At 43.8% G+C, this 24,843-nt stretch overlaps 1 protein-coding gene across 2 annotated transcripts in view; it reads right to left on the bottom strand.

The window, feature by feature from the left end:
• NFXL1 (nuclear transcription factor, X-box binding like 1) overlaps positions 1–24,843 on the bottom strand; it is a 133,609-nt gene that overhangs the window by 84,250 nt on the left and 24,516 nt on the right. Inside the window, exons 3-11 of one of the 2 annotated variants that reach the window (XM_073645534.1) lie at positions 21,548–21,724; positions 20,253–20,362; positions 14,505–14,635; positions 14,068–14,246; positions 12,715–12,876; positions 11,063–11,163; positions 7,137–7,251; positions 6,919–7,043; positions 360–482 (exon numbers count right to left, since the gene is read on the bottom strand). In XM_073645534.1, the coding sequence (XP_073501635.1) occupies positions 360–482; positions 6,919–7,043; positions 7,137–7,251; positions 11,063–11,163; positions 12,715–12,876; positions 14,068–14,246; positions 14,505–14,635; positions 20,253–20,362; positions 21,548–21,724 (1,223 nt within the window). Of the gene's footprint in view, positions 1–359; positions 483–6,918; positions 7,044–7,136; positions 7,252–11,062; positions 11,164–12,714; positions 12,877–14,067; positions 14,247–14,504; positions 14,636–20,252; positions 20,363–21,547; positions 21,728–24,843 lie in introns of both variants that reach the window. The other variant, XM_073645533.1, reaches the window with a different exon arrangement.

Genomic DNA, 24,843 nt, shown 5'->3' with positions numbered 1-24,843 from the left:
CTCTTGATTACTTATTCTTCTTACGGGCAGGACAGAGAAGCCGACGCTGATTGGGTGCAGGGCTTGAGTGACATAACAACCTTATGTGAGCCCTGGGAATGCGAGTGCCCACACCGCTGGTACTGGAGCTGAGTATAAGTGATTATATTTTAATGGGAGCAAACATTAAGAGTGAGAAGTGGACAACCCGTTTAAGCAATACTTCGACCATCATATTTTGTTTCAAGTCCTTACAATTTAAGATGTCTGCTTGCTGTCAATCAGTGGAACATAAAGAACCAAATTAAGTCCACAAGCTTTTATTTTGTAACAGCAGTTGAAAATGCAAATGATTCAGTTCCATCTCTCTCCAGTCCTACCTTTCTCTTGCACTGGTGCCTCTGGCAATCCCGGGTTTTGGGGCATTTGGTTTCACATAGATAAGGCTTATGACAAGGCATCCGTTTGGTGTGCTTGCCACAACGACACTGCTTCTCAACCTCCTTCAATAGAGAAATATTAGAGCGTCAGCCCACGACTGGTAATGGGTTTTATACTTAAGGAAAGCGCCTTGCAGACAATTACTGATGATCTGCAAAACTGAATTGTACACAGCCGTGCGACTCAAGGAAGGAAAATCATAAGAACTCTGTGTATATTGCATCAATTTACCAAGAAGTGCGAAAGAAACCGTCACCTTGAAAACCAATAACTGCTTATACATAAAGGGAAACCACTCTACTAAATCAGCTTTTAAGTAAACATTTTCTGTGTCCTTCCTGCAAAACCCAAGAGGCTATTCTGTAACCATTCTGTATTAGTCCAGTACATCTAAAGAAAAGAGGAGAATGGTTGTAATCATGTGCCCATCTGCTGCCAATCTACAGAACAGACAGTAGAAGAACGGGCAAAGAGACTCCATGGGGTTAGTTTGTCGTCTATATGAAGCTGCATATGAAAAACAATGGGAATTCTCTCTCTTTTTTATTTTTAATCAAAATGATTTGCAAAGTTAATACTTCCTTTCAACATCGTGTCCAGCAGTCACATAAGTAGCCAATAAACCACATCCATGAATGTACAAAAGCAGCGAGTCTGCGGTGGATGGGCATTACATTATTATGGACCAGGACTGTTTAATGAGCACTGAGGAAGAGCAGTGCAATCACATATTACCTGCTGGCTTATTTTTCTCTTGCCTGTAGAGCCCAAAAATATTTTTCCAATAATGGGGTCCCGACATACCCCAATAATCAGCATATGGGCATAAGATATTAATAAAATATTACCAACAATAACACAGTTGTGTTCTGGAATGTGCTATTAAAGCAGGAGATCACTAAAGAAACAGGTAACTGATCAAATCAGATCTAATCACCCTGAGCACACCCTGATTTTCAAGGGATTGTTGCATTGTGCTAATTAGACGTCTAAGGCAGTATATCACACACATACAGTATAGCCATACACTGTACATGCAGCCATGCAGTGGGTACGGAAAGTATTCAGACCCCTTTAAAATTTTCACTCTTTGTTTCATTGCAGCCATTTGGTAAATTCTAAAAAGTTCATTTTTTTTTTCTCATTAACCCCTTAACCCCCGAGGGTGGTTTGCACGTTAATGACGAGGCTAATTTTTACAATTCTGACCACTGTCACTTTATGAGGTAATTATTCTGGAACGCTTCAACGGATTCCCCTGATTCTGAGATTGTTTTTTCGTGACATATTGTACTTCATGATTGTGGTAAAATTTCTTCGATATCACTTGCGTTTATTTGTGAAAAAAACGGAAATTTGGCAAAAATTTTGAACATTTTGCAATTTTCACAATTTTAATTTTTATGCCCTTAAATCAGAGAGATATGTCACACAAAATACTTAATAAATAACATTTCCCACATGTCTACTTTACATCAGCACAATTTTGGAACCAACATTTTTTTTTGTTAGGGAGCTATAAGGGTTAAAAGTTGACCAGCGATTTCTCATTTTTCCAACAAAATTTACAAAACCATTTTTTTTAGGGACCACATCACATTTGAAGTCACTTTGAGGGGTCTTTATGACAGAAAATACCCAAAAGTGACACCATTCTAAAAACTGCACCCCTCAAGGTGCTCAAAACCACATTCAAGAACTTTATTAACCCTTCAGGTGCTTCAAAGGAATTTTTTGAATGTGGAAGAAAAAAATAAACATTTAACTTTTTTCACAAAAATGTTACTTTAGACCCAATTTTTCTGATTTTCACAGGGGTAACAAGAAAAAATGGACCCCAAAATTTGTTGTGCAATTTCCCCTGGGCACGCAGATACCCCATATGTGGGGAAAAAACACTGTTTGGGCGCACGGCAGGGCTCGGAAGGGAAGGAGCGCCATTTGACTTTTTGATTGTAAAATTTGCTTGAATAATTAGCGGACGCCATGTTGCGTTTGGAGAGTCCCTGATGTGACTAAACATTGGAGCTCCCCCACAAGTGACCTAATGTTGGAAACTAGACCCCCCAAGGCACCTATCTAGATGCATAGTGAGCACTTAGAACCCCCAGGTGCTTCACAAATTGATTCGTAAAAATGAAAAAGTATTTTTTTTTCCACTTTTTCATTTTTACAAATCAATTTGTGAAGCACCTGGGGGTTCCAAGTGCTCACTATGCATCTAGATAGGTGCCTTGGGGGGTCTAGTTTCCAAAATGGGGTCACTTGTGGGGGAGCTCCAATGTTTAGGCACACAGGGGCTCTCCAAACGCAACATGGTGTCCGCTAACAATCTGAGCCGATTTTCCATTCAATTTGTTAGCGGACACCATGTTGCATTTGGAGAGTCCCTGTGTGCCCAAACATTGGAGCTCCCCCACAAGTGACCCCATTTTGGAAACTATACCCCTCAAGGATTTTATTAAGGTGTATAGTGAACATTTTGAACCCAGAGGTACGACACAGAATTTGATAACATTAGGTCATCATATTGAATAAGTTGTCATTACACTTGAGCGCAAGTGCTCGCTACTTGAGTTTGCATCGGGTACTCAGGTATGCACCATGTACTGCATGTGCTCGAGTGACATGCTCGAGTCCCCGCCCGGATGTTTCACGGTTATTAGACACCCAAAAAAAACCATGCGGGGATCGCTCGTGCATGGCAAGCAATCCCCGCAACGTTTTTTGGCCGCGAAGCATATGGGGCGGAGGCTCGAGCATGTCACTCAAATACCCAAGATACTCAATGCATACCCGAGCACCCGATGCAAACTCAAGTAGCGAGCACTTGCGCTCAACACTAGTCGCCATATCGTCATCTTTTTTTCTTACTTTTGAAAAAAATCCCAACCCCATCACAACCCTAACCCCAAACCCAGCCCTAACCCTAGCCCTAACCCTAACCAGAGAGTTTATTTTTTACGCTGTTCCTCGTGCGGTATAAGTGATTAGACGACTTTATTCTTCGGGTCGGTGCGATTACAGTGATACCAGAATCATATGGGGTTTTTATGACTGACAGCTGTCACACACTAAAAGACGCATTTTTTGTAAAATCTAGTTTTTGCATCGCCATATTTTGAGAGCTATAATTTTTTTTGGCAGACAGTCATGTGACGGCTTGTTTTTTGCGGGATGAGTTGACGTTGTTATTGGTGCCATTTTCAGGCACGTGACATTTTTTGATCGCTTTCTATTCCGATTTTTGGGAGGCAGAATAAAACAAAAACCAACAATTCAGGAATTGTTTTTTTTGTTTTTTCTTATTCTGTTCCGCATGTGGTAAAATTGATAAGGCAGCTTTATTCTTCGGGTCAGTACGTTTACAGCGGCACCACATTTATATCGTTTTTCTATGTTTTGCACTTTTACATAAAAGCAATTTTATAGAAAAAATTATTTTTTAGCATAGCTTTATTCTGAGAGCTATAACTTTTTTATTTTTCGGCTGATGGAGCTGTATGGCGGCTTGTTTTTTGCAGGACGAGATGACGTTTTCAGCGGTACCATGTTTATTTATATTCGTCTTTTTGATTGCGTGTTATTCCATTTTTTGTTTGGCGGTATGATGATAAAACATTGTTTTTTGCTTCGTTTTTTATTTTTTACCGTGTTCACTGAAGGGGTTAACTAGCGTGACAGTTTTATAGGTCAGGTTGTTCCGGACGCGGCGATACCAAATATGTGTACTTTTATTGCTTTTTTTATAATAATATTTATTGATGGGTACATTATATTTTTATTTTTGGTGGATTATTTATTTATTTATTTTTTTATATTTTTACAATTTTTTTTTTCACTTTCTGACAGTTTTTACACTTTTTTACTCTGTCCCACTCTGGGACTTTCACTTTTTTTATTCTGATTGTCTACATGGCATAGGAATGGAGCACCATCCCTGTGCCGTGCAGGCTGTCAGCGCTGGACAGGGAGAAGATAGTTTGGAGATGCACTGCGCATGTCCAAACAATCTTCCTGCTGTCTGGTGACCCGGATGTTGTCATGACGACATCGGGTCGTCATGGCAACATCCTGGAAGCCACGGCAGACAGCGCTGGAGGCCGGAAGAGGAGGTGAGTATTTGCGATCACCTCCCCTTGCCACCGCAATGCTGCGATCGACTTCGATCGCAGAATTGCGGGGGTTAATGTGCTGGGAGCGGTGCGGGACCGCTCCCTGCACATAGTACCGGGTGTCAGCTGTGACAATCAGCTGACACCCGGCGGCGATCGCGCCCGCACAGCCTGTGTGCGCGCGCGATCGCGATGACGTACTAATACGGGTCTGGCTCTTAAGTCCCAGGGCACAGACGCGTATTAGTACGTCTAATGTTGTTAAGGGGTTAAAGTACACTCTGCACCCCATCTTGACTGAAAAAAAAACAAAATGTAGAAATTTTTGCAAATTTATTAAAAAAGAAAAACTGAAATATCACATGGTCATAAGTATTCAGACCCTTTGCTCAGTATTGAGTAGAAGCACCCTTTTGAGCTAGTACAGCCATGAGTCTTCTTGGGAATGATGCAACTAGTTTTTCACACCTGGATTTGGGGATCCTCTGCCATTCTTCCTTGCAGATCCTCTCCAGTTCCGTGAGGTTGGATGGTGAACGTTGGTGGACAGCCATTTTCAGGTCTCTCCAGAGATGCTCAATTGGGTTTAGATCAGGGCTCTGGCTGCGCCAGTCAACAATGGTCACAGAGTTGTTTTGAAGCCACTCCTTTGTTATTTTAGCTGTGTGCTTAGGGTCATTGTCTTGTTGGAAGTTGAACCTTCATCAAGTCTGAGGTCCAGAGCACTCTGGAAGAGGTTTTCAACCAGGATATCTCTGTACTTGGCCGCATTCATGTTTCCTTTAATTGTAACCAGTTGTCCCTATAGCATGATGCTGCCACCATGTTTCACTGTTGGGATTGTATTGGGCAGGTGATGAGCAGTGCCTGGTTTTCTCCTTACATACCGCTTAGAATTATCACCAAAAAGTTCTATCTTCGTCTCATCAGACCAGAGAATCTTATTTCTCATAGTCTGGGAGTCCTTCATGTGTTTTTGAGCAAACTCTATGCGGGCTTTCATATTTCTCGGAGGAGAGGCATCCGTCGGGCCACTCTGCCATAAAGGCTCGACTGGTGGAGGGCTGCAGTGATAGTTGACTTTGTGGAACTTTCTCCCATCTCCCTACTGCATCTCTGGAGCTTAGCCACAGTGATCTTGGGGTTCTTCTTTACCTCTCTCACCAAGGCTCTTCTCCCACGATTGCTCGGTTTGGCTGGACAGCCAGGTCTAGGAAGACTTCTGGTGGTCCCAAACTCCTTCCATTTAAGGATTATGGAGGCCACTGTGCTCTTAGGAACCTAGCCACAATTCTACGCGTTTCAGAGTCCACAGACTCCTTCCTCAGGACAACCATACATAACATACAAAAAACCTGCTGTCCAGGCTGCTTCCATGCTATTGAACTCAATTCACCTCACTTTCTGAGCTCAGAGTGAGGGGACTCCCAGCCCTGATGCAATGTTGTTCTGTTTGATTCGCTGCCTCCTGTTCCACACGCAGTGAAGTCTGAACCTAGAATTCCCTTCACTCAAACAAGTGTTTTTTTAATTAAAGGACAATATTAATTAACATTATTTATACATTAAACAGTCACAAAAAATACACACCAATACTTGAGAAATTATTCATTCTATTTCAATGGAACTCATGACTCTGTCCATGATCCTATAAGGTTATGTAAGGTTGTCCTGAAATGCGTAGACAATAAACCTACATTTTTATCCATACTAATGGTTTGTCGTGACCCCAGAGAGCGCAGAAACAACTTCCTTTCCCAGCATCTATCTCTGACATATCCATAGGAAGCTGCAGCATTTGGAGTCCAGGCTTTATAGGTGTTGTGTCCCACACAACCCTACTAGGTGAGCAGTTTTTAATACCTTTATGTAACATTTATTAATTGGATAAGACCCTATTGCGCTCTTGCAGTTTTTCATTGCCACAATTCTGTCTCTGAGCTCCTTGGGCAGTTCCTTTGAGCTCATGATTCTCATTTGGTCTGACATGCACTGTGAGGTCTTATATAGACAGGTGTGTGCCTTTCCAAATCAAGTCCTATCAGTTTAATTAAACACAGCTGGACTCCAATGAAGGAGTAGAACCATCTCAAGGAGGATCACAAGGTAATGGAGAGCATGTGACTTAAATATGAGTGTCTGAGCAAAGGGTCTGAATACTTATGACCATGTGATATTTCAGTTTTTCTTTTTTAATAAATTTGCAAAAATTTCTACATTTGTTTTTTTTCAGTCAAGATGGGGTGCAGAGTGTACTTTAATGACAAACTGCTCTATTATCTGCAGAAATGGAAACTCCAGTACTAAATAGTCATTAATGAAAATTCTTCATATATCACTGTAGGAAACAATTAGATGAACGTTAGTGCAAATGTTCACCCACCTGTCGGCATGTCTCACAGGGGCCTCTATGGCAGCGCTGAGAACACTTGTGCATCTCGCACTCCAGCACCTTGTCACAGCTGTCACCGCAAGTGGAGACGTCTTCTGTACAGGGCAAGGTGTATTCTGTGGAAGGAAGACAACCCTGTAAATATTCAGGGATATATCACAAATATATAACAATAGATATAGAATTGTGCTCATCAGTCAGAACCGTACTTGTTTTTCCACATGGACACAATCGATTCCCGGAACGAGGGCACTGCCCGCAAGGTCCAGCATGGCAAACCTGCTCACAAGTGTGGTTCCCACAAGGTAATGTTTTTCCACAGACCTGAAATAATAAGTAAAATGTATCAGTGCCTCTGTACGAGTGGTAAAAATTACTATATGTAGACCATAATGTAATACAATGCATTTGCTACTTGTGATGCAATATGACTGTAGAGTCACTTCATATCTCTGCAAGGTAAGGAGAAAATTATAAAAGGGGTTATCAGTTGTGAGAAACCAAAATCTCAGGAAATGAGTCTCAGGAGCTGAATGCAGGGGGGTCCCAACTGCTGACACCCCTCGGATCAAAGTATCACTGGGAAAAGCCCAAAGTATTGGAAATCTTCAGTTTTATCCCCCTTACATGAAGGGTCTTATGAAAAAAAAACTAGAATATGGTCATTTCATATAAAGCAGTTTTGCGAATGTGGCTGAAACTCACAAAAGCATTTCTTTCCCAAAAGCACATGGAAACCTGCAATGTACCAAAACCCTGCATCTACCGTATATTCCGGTGTATAAGACGACTTTTGAAGACTGAAAAATCTTCTGTCTAGTCTGGGGTCGTCTTATACGCCGGTAATGTTTTTGAACTTTCAGAAATTGACATGCGGGGATAGTCTGGGGGTGTTAATAAGCTGCCGTGGCCGTATCCCTGCCATGTGGGAGTTAATATAAGGTGGAGGGAGTTAAAATACGGCGGCGGTAGGTCCAGACAGTCAGCGCTTCTGTGCTGAAACTGACACATCGCTGCGCTGTGTCTTCTCAGGCCTGGGACACAGCGCAGCGTATTCCCAGCAGCGGAGACAGACAGAACCTAGCGAACTTTTCTGACACATCGCAGTGTCTTCCCAGCTCCGGACACAGAGCAGGGCTTCTGTGCCGACAGCTTTCACTTGTCACAGAAGCGCTGCGCTGTGTCCGGAGCTGGGAAGTTCGCATCGCTTCTGTGACAAGTAGTGTTGAGCATTCCGATACTGTAATATCGGGTATCGGCCGATATTCGCGGTATCGGAATTCCGATACTTAATTCCGATACTTTTACAATATCGAATACCGGAATCGGAAGTTCCCATAATGCCTGCGCTCTGCAGTGTCTCTGAAGGATGACAAGCTGGATGGTAGAGCTCAGCTGAGATCCAGCCTGTCATCAGAATGCCATCCCAGCGTGGGAGAATTCTCCTGATTGTTTAAAAGCCGGTGGGCGGTAAAAATCCGCCGGCTTTTAAACAATCACACAGCCCCATACTGCTTCCCCGCAGCCTCCCACCCCGATCCTCCGCTCCCCTCGCCACCTCCCATCCCGACCGTAAGTTAGGACCGGGCGGGGAGCGCAGCACAAAGGAGCGGGGAGCGAAGGACCCGGGCGGGGAAGCCGGCAGTGAAAAGACTTCACCGCCGGCTTTCCCGTTTTGTGCTGCGCTTTCCCGCCGGTTATTTCAAATGAACAGCTGAGGTATCAGGTGATGCCGATCAGCTGTTCATTTGAAGTCGCCGCGGTGCCCTCAGAGGGTTCATGTGAGTTCATGCTTGACTGCATTGCATGAACTCACATGAACTTTCCCACAGTCTCACAGGTCAGCCTCACCTCCCAGACCCGTCATGATTGGTGTGTGCGGGTGTCTGTGCGTGTGTCTGCGAGTGTGTGTGGGGTGTCTGTGCGATGTCTGTGAGATGTCTGCGAGTGTGTGCGGGTGTGCGCGGTGTCTGTGCGATGTGTCTGTGCGATGTCTGCAAGTGTGTGCGCGGTGTCTGTGCGATGTCTGGGGGTGTGTGCGGTGTCTGTGCGATGTCTGCGGGTGTGCGCGGTGTCTGTGCGATGTGTGCGGGTGTGTGCGTGCAGGCAGACATAGGCCGATGTGACACTACTACTCCCATCGGCCTATGTCTGTCCCCCGTCCACTCCTGCCAGCAGGATCAGCTCGATGGGAGCAGTAGTTCCCATCAGCCTGATCCTGCTATATAAATTGCCCTACTGTGTCCCCAATAAATGTTAAATACATGTCATTGGTGGCCAGTGGTTACCTACAATAAATTAGTTCATACATTACCTGTCCCCGCCGATCGCCACCTAAAATAAAGTAAAAAATAAAAAACTACACCTATACTCACCTAGACACCTAATTCCCCGAAGCCATCGATCTCCTGTAATAAAATATAAAATAATAAACCACAACCTTATCCTTACCCCTCCGTAGTAGTCCACGAGTGTCCCACGAAGATCTCCAGTTCAGAGCAGCCACATAGAATGTGACCGCTCTGAACCGCTGCCGCCGCTAGAATGACGGGGCCGTAAAGCAGCCCCGTCATTGCATAAGCGGGTTCGCCGGAGTTCAGGCAGCGCTGCTCCGGTCAGCTCCTTCACGGCCCTGCTGTATCGTGAGAAATTCCCACGGTACAGCAGTGCCGTAAAGGAGGTCTCCGGAGCTGCGCTGCCTGAATGCACTCCGGTGACCTCAGTCAGTGGCTCCCGCTGCCGGGAGCGGACGTGTTCCCGGCAGTGTGAGCTTACAGCAGCCATGCACAGCTGTCACCATCTCCAGATGTGACAGCTGTGCATGGGAGATCAGCGCAGGAACGTGGACAGGTAACTATTTTTTTTTTAGTAAACTAAGAATTAAATAAAATGGTGTGGTTTATTTCAAATAAATTATTTTTTTCTTGGTGTAGTGTGTGTTTTTTCTTTTTAACACTTTGTAGGTTAGTAATGGGGGTGTCTTATAGACGCCCATCATTACTAACCTGGGCTTCATGGCAGCTGGCGCTGACATGAACCCCAGCCCTATTACCCCCTGCCACCGCACCAGGGCAGCGTGGAAGAGCGAGGCTAAGTGCCAGAATTGGCGCATCCTATGGATGCGCCATTTCTGGGGCGGCTGACGGCTGGTGTTTCTAGCCTGGGAGGGGGCCAATATTCATGGCACCCTTCCTGGGCTATTAATATCAGCCCCCAGCTGTCTGCCTAGCCTTTGCTAGCTATTAAAATAGGGGGGACCCCACGTCATTTTTTTGGGGGGGTCCCCCATTTTAATAGCTAGTAAAGGCTAGGTATTCAGCTGGGGACTGATATTAGTAGTCTGGGAAGCTCCGTGGGTATTACCCCCTTCCCAGGCTTCAAACATCTGCCCCAGCTGTCTGCTTAACCTCCGCTAGAGACTAAAATTAAGGGGAACCCCACGCCAATTTTTTTTAAAATAAATCCTTTATTTTAACACTAAATGACAAGTACAGTAATCAACACTGTCACTGTACTTCATATATATGTGACTGACATGTTTCTATCTATCTAATCTATGTGTGAAGCTCTATTCTGTCTGTTATAAATTGTCGGGTACCGCTGCTGAATTGCCGGCCGGCTTTTTTAAAGAGACGGTGCATGAAAACACTATTGTTTTTTTAAATAAATCCTTTACACTAAATGACAAGTACAGTAAGCAACACTGTCACTGTACTTCATATATATGTGACTGACATGTTTCTATCTATCTAATCTATGTGTGAAGCTCTATTCTTTCTGTTGTAAATTGTCGGGTACCGGTGTATGCCGCTGATGAAAATGGATGATAGTAATGTTGTTGTTGTATGCCTTATGTTTATGAGTGACAGTTTTCCTGCTATATACCTGCATGTCATAAGAATTTAAATTAAAAAAGGACCATGTTAAATTCAAATCTGTTTTTTTTAAATTTTTACCGGTGTTTGGTATGCGTTGGAAAAGGGGTAGTCTTATACGGTGAATATATCCTAAACTCTATATTTTAACAGGAAAGTAGGGGGGTCGTCTTATACACCAGGTCGTCTTATATGCCGGAATATACGGTAAATATTGCTCAGTAAGGTGCATGTTATCTAGTGGTGGTGCAGGGACTCACAATATCACACTGCCATGTTGGGCTGGCACACAGCCGTTCGGCAACCTTTCTCCCACACAGGCATTTTTGCTTGCTGACTCTTGGGCACGGCAGACAGTCTCCTGAAAATAGAGTCACACATTGAAAATTAGACAAAATCCTGCATGTTTTATTGGACACAGCTATAGAGTCCACAATGTTCCCTGAGTACAAGGAAGGCCGACCTGGGATTCACACTAGTTTCCACGTGCCTTGTTGGAAGCAAACAATGTTTTGTAATAATGGCTACAGTCTCTACAAGCGGATATAAAAAAAAGGCAGTTTAAAGGGGGTTTCCATCACTTTTTCAAAAGGGGCTCATAGTAAAATAACGAATAAAATCTTACTTATTTCTTCCAAACCCCCCATTGCTACTCCTGCTCTGCTGCTCATTCTTTATGCTTGGACCAGGACGGAGGACATCCTGTCCATACAGTGAGCTAACTACGGAGGTCACCGATTGTCAGGCTGATGGATGTGAAGTCATCTCAGCAGAAGTTATTACGTCCAGTCCATTAGTCACCTGACCCTGTGGCGGCTTCAGGTGACTGTATGGATGTCAATACTGTCGGACACCACCGGAGCAGCGGCACTGGATTGGTGATCCATTGAATCTGGCCCCCTTGCAAAAGGGGTGGAAGGTCGTTGTGAAGCGGACCCTCACAGCCTCTTACAGGGTTGTCACCTGAAGTAACGTCTCATGCGCTCAGCCCACAAAGAAGTTTATGAGCTCCTTGTTTACTGTGTGCAGCATAAGAACATGGCCACAGAAATCATGTCGACATGAGTGCACCCATTAGGACGGCAGCAATTCTTCAAATAGATGCCACAAGTCCCTAGAGCTCCTTTGTCACAGGCTTATTCACAATATACATAAAATATATTTAACACTACCAACTATATTTAAATATAGCAATGTTTGGACATACTGTGCATCCTTCATAGGGCTGCGCATCCTTCATAGGGCTGCGCATCAAATATGGAGCAAAACATACGCACAGACTACATGCCATGATTGGGCTTCTTTCACATGATACTATTGGCCAGGCTTGCCCGTGTTGAAGGCTGCAATGTAAATCCGAATTGTGGCTGTCCTACTGCCTTCAATTCAACTAGTTGTGGAAAATTTTAAGTGCAATAATAATATGTCAGAAGCTCCTGTGTTGCTACAAGAATTGTGTAGGAGGATCTAAAAAGACAGAACGTGAACAATCAGGAGTTTTGTACAGATGGGGGAAGTTGATCTGAAATCCAGCACTAGTGCAGTGATACATGCAGATTTTGTCAAGGATTGTGCTGCAGATTTAAACTAATGTATAGGTAGATTTCTGCATAAGTATGAGCATATCGTAACTCTGAAACGGCACACCATGATCAGATTTCCCAGCGTTTTTTTTATTTTTAATGCTACATATGGATGGAATTTTCAAAAACCGCATGCACCTGTAGTATACTGCAATAGGAATCTACCCCCAAAATTATATAGAAATGCTTAGAAATATGCAAGTATCTTAGTCACCATTTTCAATGGACAGGAAGCTTCAGGGGTCTGTTCACATGGCGTGGATTACCATCAGTGGCTACTGTGAATATGTGCATAGGGCCTAAAGGATATCTATTAATCTAGAAACTACCTTTATGACATGGATTTGCACACTTGTGTTGCCCACACAGCAGCATTCTCCCACAGGGTTGCTGACAGGACCACTCTTTGGTGCTGCATCGTCTAGGAACAGGCTTTGCTTTCTTACAATAGCAAGTGGTGGTCACCATCTTTGGGCAGGGCGGACATGGACCTAAGAGAGAACAAAGTCGGCAACTTATTCATTTTATTTTTACTAAAAAATTAAATCTACTTAACAATTAAAAACTTTTAATCGCAACCTCTAGCAGTATATGCATGAATGCTGAAGACTAGCTTATAGGGGTCTTCCCATCGCATGTCCATTGGGTCTCGCTCAGTCATCTAGTGACCGCAACTTCTGACTGACCAGAGTTCAGAGGTAACAGTCACGAGCTCTCAGTGTAAATCTATGAAACCCTTGTACTGGCTCTCAGAGACTTTCATTGAGTCGTGACTTCTGGCTTGTCCAGCAAACACTGGAGCGATCCAGCAGGTCATAACTTGCAGAACACCAACCGGAGGGGTACCGATAACAGATGAAGACGGCGGCTGGTGGGTAGAATACTGGGGGCAGGGAACTTACATTAGTGGCACCACTTCAGTGGTAACATAAAAAAAAATGCTCGAGTGGTGCTTTAAATTGGACATATGCGGACGGCCATCTCTCCATTCATCCTCAGACTGGACGTGTCAGCTAGCAGCCATCACAACAGGTGGCATATTGAACAGGGGAGCCCATTATGGAGCAGGTCCAAGAAGTTGGATCTACAGACATTTATGGCATATCCTTCAAGGTGGTTAACTACAGTGCAACGGACCTTACCCAACATGTATAATGGTAGAGCGAGACTCCCAAACCCCGCTGTAATTAAGAGGACGATGGAAACTTAGGCACAAATCTGGGTCCTGGATGTTTAAATATCTTAAGAAGCTTATAGATGGTGTCTGTCAGCAACAAATTACTGTTCACACCAGCTACAGGCGCTCCTGTGGTTCTGGTGTGAACAAAACAGTCCAGGGCACCTTCCATCTACTTGCTTTCTATCCATATCCGCCCTCCTCCTCCATGATTGACAACTGTCTTTACAGGAGAGAGGAGGCAGAGATAGATAGAAAAGCAGTATTTCTGACTGTGCACTGAAGTGTCTGGCCACACCAAGAAAGCATAAGCGCCTGTGCTTGGTTTGCACAGTCATTTTGTGCTGACAGACTCCCTTTAAGTGAGCTGATGGAGGGACCAATTTATACAAGAGATCACACAAGCCAGGATTAATCTGGAGGTAACAAGCATCCACCTCATTGTAGGTGTACATGCAGCGGAAATTGGCTCTGCAGGTAAATAATGTCTGGTTCACCATCTCACCTGGATGGCATAACAGCAGGCATTTGTGCCCACACGAGGGCTTAAATTCTTTTTCACAGACTTGTCCACAGGAATGCGGGACAAGCCACGGGTCCAAAGGGGGGTCTTCTACCTTTCCACAGTAACAGTAATACCTAGCAGGGGTCTGTGATCTCTTATATTCATACCGACATTTTGGGCTGAAAGACATGAGAAAAAGGAAGAAAGAAAATCATGAGAGTTAAAAACAAAATGATAATGGTAAGAAACATATATTGTTCCTTAAAGCGAATAACCATATTCATGTCCTTACTAAATCAGACATGACATTGTATGTGTATATTGTGTATAAAACACAACGCAGCAATAAACTAGTAATATCAGAAAGAACAGATTTTGGAGAAGATTGGTCTCCATAGCGCATCACGTATGCTCAAGATCTCAGTGCTCTCCTTTACCAGGGCCAAGGATAATCTCTCTTCTCAAAGTCGTCATCTGTCAGTGAAGACACGAGGAATATGCTGTCCTTGGCCCACTTCTGGATGCACGGCATGTGGAATATGCAGTAACAGCCAAAGCAGCTCCAGACCTACAGACGAGACATGTAGAATTAGAGAGACTATTGATATCACATAGAAAAACTCCTTAATAAATAATCACCAGCGCAGGACGACAGCCCGATGTACAGAGAAAGATTAATAGGATGGAGTGGCAAAGGTGGCGGTACACAAATCCCCATAAAAAAATCGTCCGCCAACACCTGGAAGTGGTCAATGATACTACAGCTGTCCTAGATCACCCCACAATGGAGTCCTTAAAAGGAACCTGTCATCAACATTGTGCTAAGTAAAGTTTGGAGATTATGATTAAGCCACAATGATGAATATCAGAACAGAGCACCAACAAAAGCCCCGTCCACAGGCCGCCCCAAAGCACGAGACTCTAATTAGCTCCAAACTGCAAATAAAGATTAAACAATCACAGGACGGATTTCATCAACCCAGGTATCATTTTAATCAGTGCAACAGCGCCAACCTGACACTGCCTGCAGTTTACTTAGCACAATCCTGATGACAAGTTTCCTTTATATGGAAGCGACCATCAGAAAGTCACCTTTTTGTTAAATCAGGTTTCGTGTTAAATGTATCTTTTAAATGTATTTGCAAATGTTTTTTTCTGTATTAAAAATGAAATAGGAAAATCTTTTTTAGAGTCTAATTTCTGATTGTTTCAAGGAACAACACACGTACATAGCCACGATGGTCGGATCCCAGCCCTATCTTTTGTATAAAAAGCATCTAATGGGCGTGTATAAAGGTAAGGGGGCACAGGGTCCGCTGTGACATCAACCATTGTGATTAAGAAAACCTGTAAACTCGTTCTGAAAGGACAGGAAGTAAGAGTCTAAAAAGGCCCCAGTGGCAAGTGTGAAAATTGCAAGATTACTAATTTAGATTTTTTTTCAGAAAAACAGTGATATGAAGAAGAAAAAAAAAAAAAGCATTCCTAGATATTTTTCTAAAAATACATCTATAACAAAGCCTTGATTTAACCCCTTAATGGCCTAGTACGCCCCAGGCCATCACACCCGGTTCAGCGGGGGTTCTGGTGCTGAGCCTGCACTGAGCCGGGCACATGTCTGCTGATTCCTGATTCTTACAGCGGACAAGTGCCCGCAACAGCCGCGGGTGGAATCGCGATCCACCCGCGGCTGTTAACCAGTTAAATGCCGCTGTGAATCTCTGACAGCGGCATTTAACAGCGCTGCACCAGAATCGCGGCATTGAATTGAAAGTGAAGTACCTCTCGGTTCTGAGTTACAGCAAATCTGAGAAATTTTCTGCAATCCGGATGAATTGGCACGTGGTAGTAAGCCTCTTGCAGGTCTACTGTTGCCATGACAAATCCTTTCCCAATCAACGGAATCGTGGACTTTATCGACTCCATCTTGAACCTTCTGTATTTCACATATTGGTTGAGATGCTTCAGATTGAGGATTATCCTGTAAGAACCTGAGACCTTCCTTAGCAGAAACACCCGAGAATAGTGTCCCTCTCCTTGTTCCATGCGAGGCACTGGTGAAATGACTCCAGAGTTTTGAAGCTTCTGAAGACCTAACATTAGGAGCCTGTGTAATCTTGTTGATGGTAAAGATGTTACCTCTATCACTCTTGGAGGGTAGGTTTTAAAGTCTATTTGTGCTCCTACCGACACCATGTCCAGTATCTTCCTGTCTGAAGATATCAGCTGCCATTGAGGAAGGAAGCTTGCAATACAGCCTCCTACCTTCTTGGCGTCATTGTCTGTCCTGCCTACAACCTTGAAAGATATTCCTGCCTCTTCCCCCTTTTGGGTAACTCCAGGGACCAATTTTACCCTTGCCTCTGTACTGATATGTTTGCTGCTGCTGTTGAGGGGGGAGAAATGGTCTCTTTCTGAAACTTCTTGGGTTCTTTGGCTCTGGCAGAGACTTCTTCTTGTCGGATGCTTTCTCCAACAACTCGTCTAGGACCGCCCCAAACATATACTCTCCTTTAAATGGAATGGAACAAAGCTTAGATTTTGATGCGCTGTCCCCACTCCACATATTCAACCACAGGGCTTGTCTCGCAGAATTCGATAATGCTGCCGATCTTGCCGCAATCTTGACCGACTCCGCTGAGGCATCCGCTAGGAATCCAGTGGCCTTCTGCAGCAAAGGAAGAGATGCTAGGAGATCTTATCTAGGAGTACCTTTCCAGAGATGTTCCTCTAGTTGTTGGAGCCAGAGGAACATGGAACGAGCTACACAAGTTGAAGCAACATTAGTCTTCAGTGAAGCCGCCGATGTTTCCCATGTCTTCCTTAGCAGTCTGTCCATCTTCCTATCCATAGGATCTTTGAGCTGTGACGAGTCTTCAAAGGGAAGGGTTGTTTTCTTCACAACCCTTGCCACCAGTACATCAATCTTCGGGACTTCCATCCAAAGCTTAGCCACCTTTTTATCTAGAGGGAATCTATCCTTCATTTCTCCTGCCATACTAAGCCTTTTCTCAGGTGACTCCCAGTCATCCAAAATAAGACTCCGAATGTTGTCATGCACAGGGAACACTACCTTCTTTTTGGATTTCAGACCCCCAAACATTTCATCCTGAACTGTACGGGTTTCCTTCTCCTCTTCCACCTGCATCGTGTCTCTCACATGCGACAATTCCTCCATATTCTCGGACGAAAAGTAATATTTCCTAACTTCCTCCTGATCTTCACTTAGGATCCCTTCTTCCGGTTCCTCCATAGACCCTAATTCTGAGATGGACCTTCAGCTCTGGCTTGTGAAAAGGTCTGTGAGAAGGAGGCTAGGCCGAACCATTCCCCTGACTTCTTCCATAAGGGAAGGCTGTTCTTCTTTCATAATGTTGTCAGTGCATTTCCGGCATAGGGGTTTCTTATGCCCTGAAGCAAGCTTTTTTCTACAGATGGCACATTTGCAAACTGTAGTGCTTTCTCCCACTCTCGGTGCAGGATCCTTATCTCCCTAAATTAAAAATAAAAAGAGGGAGATTTAAAATATATTTAGGATCCTGCTCAAAAGAGAGTGGGGAATAACCTAGGACCTAGTACTTACTGGGGCCTGGTTAGTGCTGGGCTCTGCAGACACAGGCTTTGGAACAGCACCCTCCATAGTAGCAGAATATTCTGTCCTACCTTAATGGAGTCTTCTCATCTGGGTCTTTTGTAGGGAAGACCGAGATCCAGCGCCAAATTTTCACCTATCTGGTGAAGGATCCTCATTTTCGGGGCAAACCGCGGCTTCTCCATTTGAATTTCCCGCCGCGGCCCCCATGCGTTCCCACGGTGGAACGCACCGGAAGTGACGTCCCGCAGGCCGAAAGCCTGACTTCCGGCACATCCTGCATGCGCGCCGGAACGCCGCCATGGAGAACAGAGGAGACTCCGGCCGGGGAGCACAGGAGGCCCCCAGCCCCCAAGACCCTACTCGGCTTTACCCGCAGGCACAGGTGAGTGAGGGGGTACCGCTCTCAAAGAGACACACGGGAACTGCCAAGGAAGGAAGGCCGGAGGCACCCCAAATAACCTCTTCATCCCATAGGGACAGGAAAACACTGGAGATTGCAGCAGGGAGGGGCTATTTAACCTCTTGTTTTCGTGTCCCTAATTAGGATGGGGAGGCTACCTCCAGGTGTGCTGTCGTGGAGGGGATTGGAGAAAAATATATAAAAGTTTAAATCACCCTCCTTTCGTCCCATTCAAAATAAAATAATAAAGAAAAAACCCACATACACATATTTGGTATTTTTTCCCCCGTTTTCCAGTACACGATATGGTAAAACCAGTGATGGCGATTAAAAGTACAACTTGTCCCGCAAAAAATAAGCCCTCACATGGTCATATTGACCAAAAAATAAAAAGGCTATGGCTCTGCGAAGAAGGGGAGCAAAAAATGAAAACACAAAAACGGAAAAACCCAAGGTCGTTAAGGGGTTAAACAATAAGTCATTTTCTGATGATAGCTTCACCTTAAAGGGATTAGCCGACCATAACAACTTATCACCTAGATACTAGATGAGTTATAAGTTGCCAATTGCTGGGACTTCCACCAATTCTAAGAATGGGATTCTGGTGACCCCTTAGGCTGTGTGCCCACGATGTGTTTTTTAAGCGTTTCCGCAGCGGCAAAAACGCTGCAGAAACGCTTAAAAAATGCATGGTAGAAGGTCTGCCATGCTCCCCAATGATAATCCGCATGTGCTGTGCACATGCTGCGGAAATTTCCGCTGCAGATTATCATTGCGGAAAAAAAAGCAGCACTACCAATTATTTTGCGGAAGTGCTGCGTTTTCGCCGCCATTGACTTGCATTAGAACTCATGGATTACGCATCATTGTATAAGTAGATGCGCGTTCCAATGTGCGGATGGTACCCAGGTCTATATCAGAGGAGACTCTCCTCCGGACCCGGGTACCATAGAAACTGTAAAAAAAAAAATAAATAAATAAATATGATACTTACCTTCTAACGGCCCCCGATGCGCTCGTCCTCCCTTGCCGGCAAATCACGATGGACTGAAGGACCTGCACTGATGTCATAGTCATGTGACGGGTCACGCGATGCTGACGTCGGCAGGTCCTTCAGTGTACAGCGATCTGCAGGCAGTCAGCACCGAGCGAAGCAAGACACCGGGGACCATCGGATGGTAAGTATAGATTTATTTTTTATTTTTTTACATTCTCTCGGGTCACACTATATAAATCCATGCCGGTGACCAAGTTGACAAGCACTTTCCAGGTGATGCTAAAATCGCTTGGAAAGCGCTTGTCAGCCCGCATGCGGAAATGCATGTGAAGAACGCTTCACTTCCGCTTGTCCCTGGCAGGAAAAACTCATGTACAATCCGCATGTACAATCTGCATGCGTTTTTTCTGCCAGGGGGATGCATAAACGCTCAGGAAAAATCTGGAGCATTTCTGCATCGTGGGCACATAGCCTTTAAGTGCACCATTGTGAACTGGATTTTCGGGGATTTGTCTAGGTTTCTTGTATTCTTGGTAGTAAAAATAACGTATCTTTAATCAATTAGCTCAGACAGACTCCAACATAAGTGGATGGGGTCTGCAATGATTCATGAGTAAGGCCCCATTCACTCGGTCAGCATTTTCCATCAGTATGTGTAAGCTAAAACCAGGAGTGGGTGATAAATACAGAAGTGGTGACGTGTTTCTATTATACTTTTCCTCTGATTGTTCTACTCCTGGTTTTGGCTTACAAATACTGACGTAAAATACTGACTGAATGTGTGAAAGTGGCCTATCTCTTGCAATTGGGTCTGCCAGAATTTAAGAAAGCCACGTCACAGACACAAGTCATGATGCTAATGTGAACTGGGCCTACGTACAAGATTATGTTCATTTGCTGTAACCCCCTTTTTCCTCATCAGAGTACATTGCTTAGCTGAAGATATGTGTGTATGGCATGGTCGGCCACTCACATCCCATCCTTCTTTACTTTGTACATGTAAGATGGTTAAGTCTGCAATGCTTTTCTCACATACCAGACAGTTGAATGGCCAGCTTAAAACCAACAGAATCTGGACTATCCACCATGGAATTAGAAATGCAAGAGGACTTCAGAAAAATCACCGTCATTGGGCTGAAATTAGGATGTTACCATTTCCAGACATAAATGTGCAATCACAAGTTAATACTTACAGCTTGATTCCTCTTCACTGAGGCAATGCATATCAGGCAAGTCACAGCTCCAGACTGAAAGGCCTCATTCACATACTGCTTAGTGCGAGCCAGGTCACTGGTATCACCATCTGAAATCAAGAGCAAAAAAAAATACATTTGCAGTCAAGAAAGCCAGATATTACTGCCAATTTTTGAAAATAACAGGGAAAGATGATATTAAACAGATATTGATTGTTTTTCTCAGTACACAGTTTACTTATTTTGAACAACTGGACTATGGACGCAGTGATACCACATACGTGATTTTAAGTCCTCGTTTTTAAATATATAAAACATTATTGCTATATAGCAAAAATCACTGTCTGGCTTTCACAGGAGTACGATCATGACAGGCACGGGGGTCTTCAGCAGACCCCTGGCTGTCACGGCAATTAATTGACACCCAGCAATTGCATCTCTGGGGCATCGTTGGGTGCTAGAATAGTGCGCTCCCTGGCAAACATCCCTGTAAAAGCAGCATTTAACAGGTTAAAAGCCGCAGGCAGAGCCGCTCTATACGTGGCTGTTAGAGGCAAACGATAGTAGAACAATAAAGTCATCATCTGCCAGCAAAGATGATCCATCAAAATGACTGTTCAAACCAGCTCCTGAGCATGCTTCAAACTCAGGGAGCCAACATAGGTCATGCAGTGAAGGGTCACATAGCCTCACTCAATACAAGTGTATGCAGGGAGGCTGCACCCACTAGACGGGCTCTGGCCAGGAGTATACATGTCACATATCGCATACATCACTACCATTTCCGGCTGAGAAACGGGCAAATCCTTGTAGCAAAAGGTGCCTGCGCACAGAGTGACTGCAGACTTTTAATTTTAGACCGGACAACCCCTTTAAAAATGTTACAGCATTTGCCTTCTATGTGTTGCACTGTCTATAATTGGCTGCAAAGTGAGTTATCCAAGACTGCATTAGTGAGCCCTCGATGATGGTCTGATGGAGAGTCTGCAACTCTTATCTGTCTTTTCTGAGCTCACTTCAGCTGATCACAAACCATTTAATAAGTATGGGGCCCCCTCAGAAATGGTGTCAGAACAGAAAGATCAGGCGGTATGAGTTAAATTGCCCAATCCATTTGTTCTTTACTAGAGGACTCTGGATGCAGCTTTTTACAGTCTTTCCACTGAAAACATGAACACTGAACCCAGCCAAGTGTGCACGTGCGCAGAAGAGCTGGAAGAGATGACTGCCGGCTATCTCATGTGCATGGCCACCTTTATACCACGGGACCCTTCTGTAGTGCAGAGACAAGCTACCTGTTTGGTTGGTGTAAGTGGTAAATGTTAAAGCCAATATTCTTTTCTGTTTCCCTTCATTATCTTCCTCTCCGTCCGCATCGTCTTCATCATCAGAAGAGCTGTAGTTATCTGCAAGTTTCTTAACCACCGCCTGGTTGGCTTTCTGAATATCTTCAAACTTCTTTTTAGAGGTCTCTGCTGGAAAGAAAATGCCCAATAACCGGGTTATTCTTATAGAAGTGAATGAGAATACTGTGAGCAAATACCAATACAGCATATAACAATAGTAGCTCTACATTAAGGTACAGCAGGCTTTAGATATTGAAAACCTTTCCTTAGAATAGGTAATTGATATAGTTGCCATTCTCAGATACTCCCTTCAGTAGGAGCTGAGCTGCAGTAAGACCTGAGCTGCAGTACCCAAGAACAGCCACTACATAGCATATGGCGCTGTGCTGTTCTGCTCCCCACACTGTGTATATCTAGTCACAAAGAGCTGCAGACAGCTGACCGTGGGGGTGTCGGACCAGCAGCGACATAATAATAAGGACCTATCCAATATTGAGATCCTCAACAATTTAATGCCTGGTTTAATTAATACCTCTTTGTGAAAGTAAAGTTCTAAAGTATTTGTTCTTAGAATGCAGTCTTGTGCCCTTTTAGTGTACGAATACATGTACAAATTAACATTCCCCTTGTCAATGGGAAGCTTAACCACTTCGCGCCAGAGCCTGTTTTTGCCTTCGTGACCAGGCCAATTTTTTCAATTCTGACCACTGTCACTTTATGAAGTAATTACCCTGGAACGCTTCAACGTATTCCCCTGATTCTGAGACTGTTTTTTCGTGACATATTGTACTTCATGATAGTGGTAAAATTTCTTCGATATCACTTCCGTTTATTTGTGAAAAAATCGGAAATTTGGCGAAAATTTTGAAAATTTTGCAATTTTCAAACTTTGAATTTTCATGCCCTTAAATCAGAGAGATATGTCACACAAAATAGTTACTAAATAACATTTCCCACATGTCTACTTTACATCAGCACAATTTTGGAACCCAAATTTTTTTTTTCTTAGGGAGCTATAAGGGTTAAAAGTTGACCAGCGATTTCTCATTTTTCCAACAAAATTTACAAAAACATTTTTTTAGGGACCACATCACATTTGAAGTCACTTTGAGGGGTCTTTATGACAGAAAATACCCAAAAGTGACACCATTCTAAAAACTGCACCCCTCAAGGTGCTCAAAACCACATTCAAGAACTTTATTAACCCTTCAGGTGCTTCACAGGAATTTTTGGAATGTGGAAGAAAAAAATTAACATTTAACTTTTTTCACAAAAATTTTACTTTAGACCCAATTTTTTTATTTTCACAGGGGTAACATGAAAAAATGGACCCCAAATTTTTTTGTGCAATTTCTCTTGAGCGTGCTGATACCCCATATGTGAGGGATAACCACTGTTTGGGCGCACGGCAGGGTTCGGAAGGGAAGGAGCGCCATTAGACTTTTTGAATGTAAAATTTGTCTGAATAATTAGAGGACGCCATGTTGCGTTTGGGGAGCCCCTGATGTGCCTAAACAGTGGAAACCCCCCACAAGTGACACCATTTTGGAAACTAGACCCCTTAGGGAACTTATCTAGATGTGTGGTGAGCACCTTGAACCCCAAGGTGCTTCACAGAAGTTTATAATATTGAGCTGTAAAAATAAAATTTTCACATTTTTCCCTCAAAAAATGTTTTTCATTCCCTAATTTTGTATTATCATAAGGGTAACAGGATAAATTGCACCATGAAATTTGTTGTGCAATTTCTCCTGAACACGCTGATACCCCATATGTGAGGGAAAACCACTGTTTGGGCGCACGGCAGGGTTTGAAAGGGAAGGAGCGCCATTTGACTTTTTGAATGTAAAATTTGTTTGAATAATTAGCGGACGCCATGTCACATTTGGGGAGCCCCTAATGTGCCTAAACAGTGGAAAACCCCCACAAGTGCCACCATTTTGGAAACTATACCCTTTAGGGAACTTATCTAGATGTGTGGTGAGCACCTTGCACCCCCAGCTGCTTCACAGAAGTTTATAATATTGAGCCGTAAAAATAAAATTTTCACATTTTTCCCATAAAAAATGTTTTTCATTCCCTAATTTTGCATTATCATAAGGGTAACAGGATAAATTGCACCATGAAATTTGTTGTACAATTTCTCCTGAGTACGCCGATACCCCATATGTGGGGGAAAACCACTGCTTTGGTGTACGGCAGGGTTCGGAAGAGAAAGAAGCGCTATGTTGGCTGGGATAGGCAGCAGACACCATGTCACATTTGAAGAGTCGCTGACATGCCGAAACAGCAGAAACCCCCACAAGTGACCCCATTTTGTAAACTACACCTCTCAAGGAATTCATCTAGGGAAGTAGTGAGCATTTTTTAATTTTTTAATTTATACCATTGGGCAGTGAAAAAAGCATAATTATATTTTTACCACAAAAAAATGTTTTACCCTCAGATTTTACATTTTCACACAGGGCAATGGGTAAAAATGGTGCCGAAATGTGTCACACAATTTCTTCTAAAAGTGTCAATACCCCATATGTGGCTGTATCGTACCACTTAGCCATACGGTGAGATTTGAGGGGGAAGGAGCGCTATTTGACAATTGGAGAACAAATTATTGTAGAATAGGCATTTGGATTTGGGAGCACAAAATTTTCTGAATTTCTTTTGGGGGGCAAGGACCATTTTGCTTTTCCAGAGCCTTTCTGCTACCAGTAACTTGGAAGTCCCTTATATTTTTAACAGATGATGGACCTGAGTGGGGACTAGCTTTTTTTGAGGACTGAGTTGAAGCTCTTATTGGGAACATTTTACGTAACATTTATCCGGCGCTCTAGGCTGAGCACTTACATGGGGGGTTTCCATCTAATTTTCCAAGTGATGTAATTCAGATGAAACCCCTGCAGGATCCATTCACTGTAATGAGGCAGCAGAGTTACTCTGGACTCCGTCTGGCCTCTGTTTAGTGGTGTCCTTTTTTTCAGAAGTGCACAAAACTGTGGCCAACCGCACTTTTATGCACGCCTAAAACAAATGACACCGTGGGATCCCAGGCTAGACGGCATCCACAGTGGCCTATATCTGCCTCATTACAGGGAATCTTCCATCATGGGTTCTGGCTGAATCACGTATTTCAGAGATTTACACGGAAACTCTGGTGTAAGTGCTCAGCGCAGAGCACAGGATAAATGTGAGCAGAGCCTTACTGGGATCTTTGGGAGACATAATAAACAAATCAGTAGCAGGTGAAT

Source organism: Phyllobates terribilis, unplaced genomic scaffold (assembly GCF_046119375.1).
Source record: "Phyllobates terribilis strain yellow unplaced genomic scaffold, ASM4611937v1 Scaffold_1__5_contigs__length_1240528914, whole genome shotgun sequence".
NCBI classification, from domain to species: domain Eukaryota; kingdom Metazoa; phylum Chordata; class Amphibia; order Anura; family Dendrobatidae; genus Phyllobates; species Phyllobates terribilis.
The sequence above is the reverse complement of the archived record's forward strand: the minus strand, read 5'-3'. Positions and strand labels throughout refer to the sequence as shown.